The 7,788-nt window shown below is 33.4% G+C and overlaps 1 protein-coding gene across 1 annotated transcript; it reads left to right on the top strand.

The window, feature by feature from the left end:
• The first annotated feature begins 37 nt into the window (after positions 1–37).
• On the top strand, positions 38–3,847 carry LOC112504841 (receptor-like protein 13). Its single transcript, XM_025108801.1, has 3 exons — positions 38–96; positions 1,174–1,320; positions 1,522–3,847. The coding sequence occupies exons 1-3, from the start codon at positions 90–92 to the stop codon at positions 3,729–3,731; spliced, it is 2,364 nt and encodes a 787-aa protein (XP_024964569.1). The 5' UTR covers positions 38–89; the 3' UTR covers positions 3,732–3,847.
• Positions 3,848–7,788: the final 3,941 nt, after the last annotated feature.

Here is a 7,788-nt window from a genome sequence, read left to right as displayed (position 1 = left end):
GCTTACGTCTCTCTTTCTCTATTTCAGGAATGTCTCATAAATTGAAAACCCTTCTCTTGTTGGGTAATAATTTCAATGGAACGCTGCCAATGGAAGGTAAGCTTTTTACCTTAATTCCCTCGTCACATTCTTATTGCTTTTCAGAGATATATCAAATATTAATCTCCAACAACTTATCAACACAACTTCAAAGAGAAATGTTTTAAAAAATCTAACGAAATATCCCATTTGGATGAGTAAATCTTTAAACTTTTTTTTTGATTAAAAAAACTATTAAAGTTTCTTTTTTTTGAATGAACAAATCATTAAACTCTCTTATTTTGATTGATTAAGTCCCTGAACATTTTTTAAAAACAAATCATATCACTTTAAAAATCGTTTACCTACATCTTTGTTAACCCAAAAAAAGTTACATTAACCGATTAGTAAATTTCGATGATTTATTTATTTAAAAAAAATAGTCCACAGACTTAATTATTCAAAATRAGAAAGTTTAATGATTTTTTTCATTTAAAAAAATAGTTTAAGGACTAAATCATCCAAAAAGAGAAAATTTATTGAGTTTTTTTGGATTTTTCCCAACTTCAAAATATATGAGATGCATGAGATTCATCCTAAGTCAATAATWTAAAATAATTAAAATTATTAATCATAGAGATTACTAAGAAGATAATTATCATTATTTATTAAATACAAATTAATTGCATTTTTTTTGAATTCACTCTTCTATCTTTCATCTCCGTGTTAACATACACACAGTGTACACAATGTAAACAACCTTAATATTTTTTTACTAGGCTGTTCATAAGGTTCACATTGTAATCACAAGTGGTATGTTAAGATTTATTTTTATTGATTTGGTTTGTGTTCACAATATGTTCATCTTGTAGATTTAGAGCGTATTCATGATATGTTGATAAACTATAATAGTATTTCTAAGAAAGTGTTCACCTTGAGTTTATATCAATTATGAATATGTACATATACATTATGGAACGAGGATAGAGAAAATAAGAGAGAGAGGGAGAGAATTTTTAATTTATTGTTAAATTTTATTTTTCAACTAATTTTTTGTGAGTTAAATTGAATATCACAAATTAGCAAGTCCATAAAATTAAAGAAAGCCCCTTTTATATATATATAGACGTGTAATCCTCTCTTGTTGTCATCCAGCTTTGGCATCTTTCAGCCATCTTGTAGTCTTAGATTTGGGAGGGAACAATTTTTTCGGGAGCATCCCATCAACAATACAAGCATTATCTTCCCTTCGAGCTGTCTCGTTTGCTTACAACAATCTCAACGGTTCGTTACCTGACCAGGGTAAGTTACCTAGAGCATGCACAATTAACTATTAGGATTGTTTAAAACCAATATATAAATTTGGACTTGATATATTATAGCTACATTTGTATGCACCTTTAATAACTTTACATTTGTCAGATGCTTAATCTTTTTGAAGCCGTATGACTATGCAAGCGCAAGTCAATAAAGGATGAACCATGATTCTTTCTCTTTTGGCAGGTTTATGTGAGTTGAAGAACCTCCATGAGTTGGATCTTAGTGGGAACATGTTTGATGGAAACCTGCCTCAATGTTTCAATAGGCTATCTTCTCTTAAGCTGCTGGATATTTCTTCAAATCAATTCAGGGGAACACTTCTGCCATCACTGATTGCCAATCTCACATCTCTTGAGTATGTTGATTTTAGTAATAAYAGATTTGAAGGTTCATTCTCATTAAGCTTGTTCTCCAATCATACAAAGCTTGAGGTAKTTAGATTCGTGTCCAACAATAACAAATTCGAGGTTGAAACGGAAGAGCCTATAGGTTGGATTCCAATGTTCCAATTGAAGGTTCTTGTGCTATCTAGTTGCAATATAAAAAGGCCTAAAGGAAGTGTCGTTCCCAGGTTTCTACTTCACCAACGCATGTTGCACGTCATAGACCTATCTCACAACTCCTTGGTGGGAAATTTTCCAAATCGGTTAATTGAAAATAATACAATGCTAGAAGTTCTCAATCTAAGGAATAACTCTCTTACTGGTATTATGTGTATGCCACGGTATAGGAATGTTAACACGAGGTGGTTAGATGTGTCTGAAAATCACATAAATGGTACTATTCCGGCTGACATACAAAAGTTCCTTCCCAATATAGAATATTTAAATTTGTCAAGCAATTCCTTAGATGGCGTTATCTCATCTTCGATYGGTGATATGAGACAAATATGGGGATTGGATTTATCAGACAATAAGTTCTCCGGAGAAGTACCGAAGGCATTGTTTTCAAATATCACTTTTTTAAGGATATTGAAACTATCAAAGAACAGATTACAGGGTGAGGTACTTTCAAGAAACTTAAGCTTGGGTCGAATTGAGAGGCTTGGCTTCGATAACAATCATTTCACAGGGAAAATTGGAAATTGGACCTTCCAGAATCTTTGTATGGAAAGTTTGGATATTAGCAGTAATCATTTCATAGGTACGATCCCTCGTTGGATTAGTGACATGATGAGCTACAACTCTGAACTTATAGTGAGCAATAATGGGTTTGAAGGCCCATTTCCTTGCGGAACAACTTCATTCTCGTTTCTCGATATCTCACATAATTCTTTCTCAGGCCCGATCCCATCTTGCTTAGATTTCCAAGCGATGACACATCTTCATTTGGGTTCCAACAGATTCATTGGACCTATACCCAATGCCTTTCAAAATTTGACTAGTGTTTTAACTTTGGATATAGGTTACAACTCCTTGTCAGGAAGGATACCTGAATTTCTTGGTAATCTATCCTATTTAAGGATTCTTATTTTGAGAAAAAATAATTTTAGTGGTTCTATTCCGAAACCATTGTGCCAGTTAAGTAATGTGAGTTTGATAGATTTATCGAGTAACTCTTTTTCTGGTTCAATACCGAGCTGCCTACAAAAGATTATGACCTCTGTCTACCCTGCTTTCGAACTAAAAATGCAAAGTTCATACGGTATGTCACCATCTTATGCCTATCAGTGGGTTCTTTATAAAAACATTTATGTTGGCGATTATGGTTCGATAATGCTTGAAAAACAAGACGAAGTTCAGTTTACAACAAAAGCTCTTTTCCTTTCTTACAAAGGTAGCATCCTTGATTACATGGTGGGATTGGATCTATCTGATAACAAACTAACAGGTGAAATCCCGAAAGAACTAGGGTTGTTGACTGAGATTCACTCTTTGAACCTGTCTCATAATCAGTTGACTGGAACCATTCCAATGCAGTTCTCAAATCTTGAGAATATAGAGAGCTTGGACCTTTCTTCAAATGGTTTGAGTGGCGAAGTTCCATCACAACTGACTCAACTGACTTCTCTAGCTGTTTTTAATGTTTCTTACAACAATCTATCGGGTAGACTCCCAGAAATGAAGTCCCAATTTAGTACCTTTACTGAGGCGAGCTACAAAGGGAATCCACTTCTTTGTGGACCACCACTCAAGAAGACATGCACAACTACATCACAGGTGAACGATCCATCAACTAAGGAAGGCAATGATAAATGGTATGATATCGATATGACATCCTTCTATGGAAGTTCTGGTGCAACATGGGTTGTGGTCTTGTTGGGATTTGTTGGGGTTCTTTACATCAATCCTTATTGGCGTAGAAGATGGTTGGACTTGGTTGAAGAATGTATGTATACATGCTATTACTTCCTTTATGATTCAGTAAGGAAGCTCAATATACTCTTTCGTTAATAGTACCTCTGTAAGATTGTATGATAGAATAAACGCAAACCAGCGTTCATATATTTCTATGATTTTGTTGAGATATGTAAGATAATGTATAAGAAGTTTGTAAATATTTCTGGATCTATTTATGCATAAAAATTTTGTATTATGGTAGCAAAAATGCAAGTATTTTTGTTGCTTATGATTACTATCTCATGTCTTGAACATCAATAGCCACAAAAACACATACACTGTGGGTTCGATGGATAACACATACCGCCTCAAGAACAAACACCTGTGGAATGTTTCTTCTAATTGCATCGGACTGCTGATCAACTTCGAGAAACATGCTCCACATCAGGTCTTGGCTTTGGCCCCACATCTCCACACACATACTACAATTCTATGGCATCGGGTAACCATCTCTGCACCAAGACTGTATGATGAACTGGACGAATAGACCTTCAAATATGGAATGACCCTTATTATGCATGGAAGAAACCGAATGAAGAGTATGCTCAACAGAAGGCCTAGGTCAGATGATTGGGATGGAATRATCATCAGATTCTTGGATAGTTTCGCTGTCAATGATACCTGGGGTATGGTCTGCAACCTCGCCCCTGACTATGAGACATGTTTGTAAACCTTGTAATCCCAATAAAAACAGCATGGTGCAAATAGTCCATTGAAAGCTGAAGCAAAGTAAACACGGAACACCACTTGTTGAGTCAACCTGTGAAGCCAAATCCTCAATTTCAGAAGCTGAACTTATGATCTCGACTGTCTTTGAGCCACCTGACAGCAGCTCCAGCAATGAATTGAGCCTTTAAGAGCATAGTTCATAGGAGCATCTTTTCCAAACTTGAAAGCATAAGTGGTCAACAAACCATGTTTTGATTGAATCGCTTCTTCTCCTGTATTTAAGAATTATAAAAGCACCTGACATAAGTACTTTTGTCCTCTCCTTTCCTACAAGATTGACCAACATTGCTGCATGTTGATCACCGACACATCTACAAACCAGAATTCAAGGAGTCAACCATCTGTTTCCTATGTGACCAATAACATAAGCAACGATTACAACTTTTTTAAGAGTGAATTACATTTTTCATACTTTTGATTGGTGTTTTTAACGAATATTGTTTTTATTTTAAAAAATTATCTGGTTGGCTTCCTATGATTGCATTGTTTAAATGAGCTGGACCCTATCACCATTTTTGGTCAGAGAACCAGCTCTTTAATTCACTCATCTTCTAATACATGCATATATCAAGAACCTGCCTTTGATATTTGTAAATTGCCAAATATATGAGACGATGAACAGCAAATATGGAAGTGTTGATGACATGGCAAAGAAAAGATATTAAATGCTTAGACCAAAATATATGCCAATAACAGTTTAACAATTTGTGCATTATTCATTGAAAATTCTGTTATATATTTAGACCTGACCTGTTTTGATGTTCGAAAACAGATCACCCTCAATTATACAAATTAAAAAAAAAATCAAAACAAAAATTATAGTTCTAAATTTTGATGCAGTGGGTCTGGGCTCATCAGTTATACAAAAAATTATATAGGCCACTTCAACAGTTGTTATCAACCCTGCAGAGATTGTGACCGTGACTCGATTACAACTGCTCACTGCCGCTGAAGTCTGATAAATTTGGCTCCAAATACACAACAAATGAAACTCACACACGCTTCACTTTTGGTTAGGTTGGAACCCTTGATCTTAAGAAATGTTAGGTTACCGGATACCGCTTGCCAAAGGCCTTTCGGTATATATGGCTTGATTTTAGGCCATGGTCTTACCTTAAGGTTTGAACTTCTTAGAATATATATTTTTCTTAATTTTGTTAGACTTGTAACTAGAAATTTCATGACTTTCATCGCTTGATATGGAATTATGTTTTGCTTGTTATGAATTATGTTTTTTTCTTTCTCGAGGTGTCGAGGGACAACGTATGTCCTCGTGATTCTGTAAAAACCACTGTTATGGATTGATCAACATGTCAAATTATCATTAGTCCATAGCATTTCACATGGGCTTAGGAAAAAAAACATCGCATTGAGTGAGGCTTGCGTTCTATATCACGTGTATAGAATTGATAAATCATTTACTTGAATACCAATTAAAAAAAAAAGAACTGATATTCTACATGGAAACTTGAAAGTTTGTTAGAAAGTCAAGAAAATATTATGAGTGATACATACTTCAATATAATGCAACCAATTGATTTCTACAAAAGAAACGAGTAATTAATGGATACTTTCTTTTATCTCGCTTGGGAAGTAATATAATTGGTCGTTGCAATTCGTGCTTGAATTGCTTTTTGGATAGGAGGATGTTTTGTTGATGTTAGCTTGGAAGAAATTTGAAAAGTTCGGTTTGATTGTTGAGATTTGGATCTTTCTTTTCTCTCTCTCGGGAAGTAATTAATGGATACTCTTTCTTTTATCTCTCCAATGGGAAGAAGTGGGCCATGAAATCATGTGTTTGGCACTTAATCATAACACATGTTAAATAATATACAAAAATTTATGAACCACATCAATATTCTTGTACTTTAAAATTGAAAATATTAAATTTTCATCGTGCATTTGTAATCCTTCCAATATTTCAAGGTATCCCTTCTCGTTTCATATAGTTAACACTGTTTTTCAGTAATTTCTTTTCTCATTAATATGGATTAAGATTCAAGTCAAATTCAACTACAATTCATGATTTGAAAATATTAAATTCTAATTTGTCACATCAATATCTTATAACATTATATATTAATTTAACTTTTAATATAGATTTTTTTTTTGTAAAAAGAGGATTAGCAAAAAATCTTATGTTAGGAGGGTCAGCCAAATAAGTTAAGCACTATAAGTTTAGAGAATCATTCAAGGGAGTCAGCCATATTAATTGCCACAGAACATCTCAATCTTCCTTTTTATATCTATCATTTAGTGTCAATTTTTTTATCTACCTTCAATATGGGATAGACAAAACTCAATCACAGTTCATGATTAAAGAATACTCAATCTTAAGGTGTCACATTGATGGTTATGGTTCTTACTTTTAAATATAGAGAGAATAAAGATTATATATATATAATTAATTTTTAATATTGATTAAACCTTCTTGCAAAAAGAGAGTTGACCAAAATGAACAAACCTCATATGTTCGGAGGGTCGGCCAAAATGCTCTAACCACAGATATTAAGAGAATCAACCAAGAGGAACCAACCTTATAATTTGTCACAAAGGCATCTCAACCTTATTTTACATATCTAACATTCTTTTTCAATCTTTCAACTCTCAATCAGTGTGAGATATATAAAACTCAATCATAATTCAAGATTGAAAAATATTCAATTATTAGGGTGTCGCATCAACGGTTCCGCTTCTTACTTTCAAAAACATATTAAAATTATCTCTTCAATAAATATTTAGTATAGATTAATTTTTTCATAAAAAAGGGTTGGTCAAAATTAGTCAATCGCATATGTTTAGAAGTTCAGTCAAAATGATCCAACCACGTGAGTTTAGACAATTGCTTGTGAATTTAGACAATTGCTCGTGAATTTAGACAATTGCTCCAAACATTTAAAGTTAAACATGGCTTATATAGCCAAATGAACCTTTTAATTTTTAAAGGAAACTCATATTTCTCTTATATACTCATTTTCCTCATTGATGTATCAATTTCTAATAAATGATTCAATGTCGATACCCAAAATCCAACCACAATGCAAGAATTCTAAAATATTTGATTTTAATGATGTCACCTTATTATTTTATAGCTTTATTTTGTATTGATATATATTGATTTTTTATATATAGACAACTTTTTTTGCAAATAGAGTGTTCGTCAAAATGAACAAACCCCATGAGTTTAGAGGGTTAGCCAACATGAACCAGTGATATGAGTTTATAGAATTAGCCAAGATAACCCAACCTCGTGAGTTAAAATAAAGGCATATCAACATCCTCTTATATACCTACCATTAATTGTCGATCTTTCATCTCTCCATCATATGGGATGCACAAACTCAACCTCAATGCAAGAAATATATAATACTCAATCCTTAGG

This window comes from Cynara cardunculus, unplaced genomic scaffold, assembly GCF_001531365.2.
Source record: "Cynara cardunculus var. scolymus isolate 2C unplaced genomic scaffold, CcrdV1 Un_Scaffold_7107, whole genome shotgun sequence".
In the NCBI taxonomy this organism is placed as follows: Eukaryota; Viridiplantae; Streptophyta; class Magnoliopsida; order Asterales; family Asteraceae; genus Cynara; species Cynara cardunculus.
Note: the sequence above shows the minus strand (reverse complement) of the source record. Positions and strands in the feature narration are given on the sequence as shown.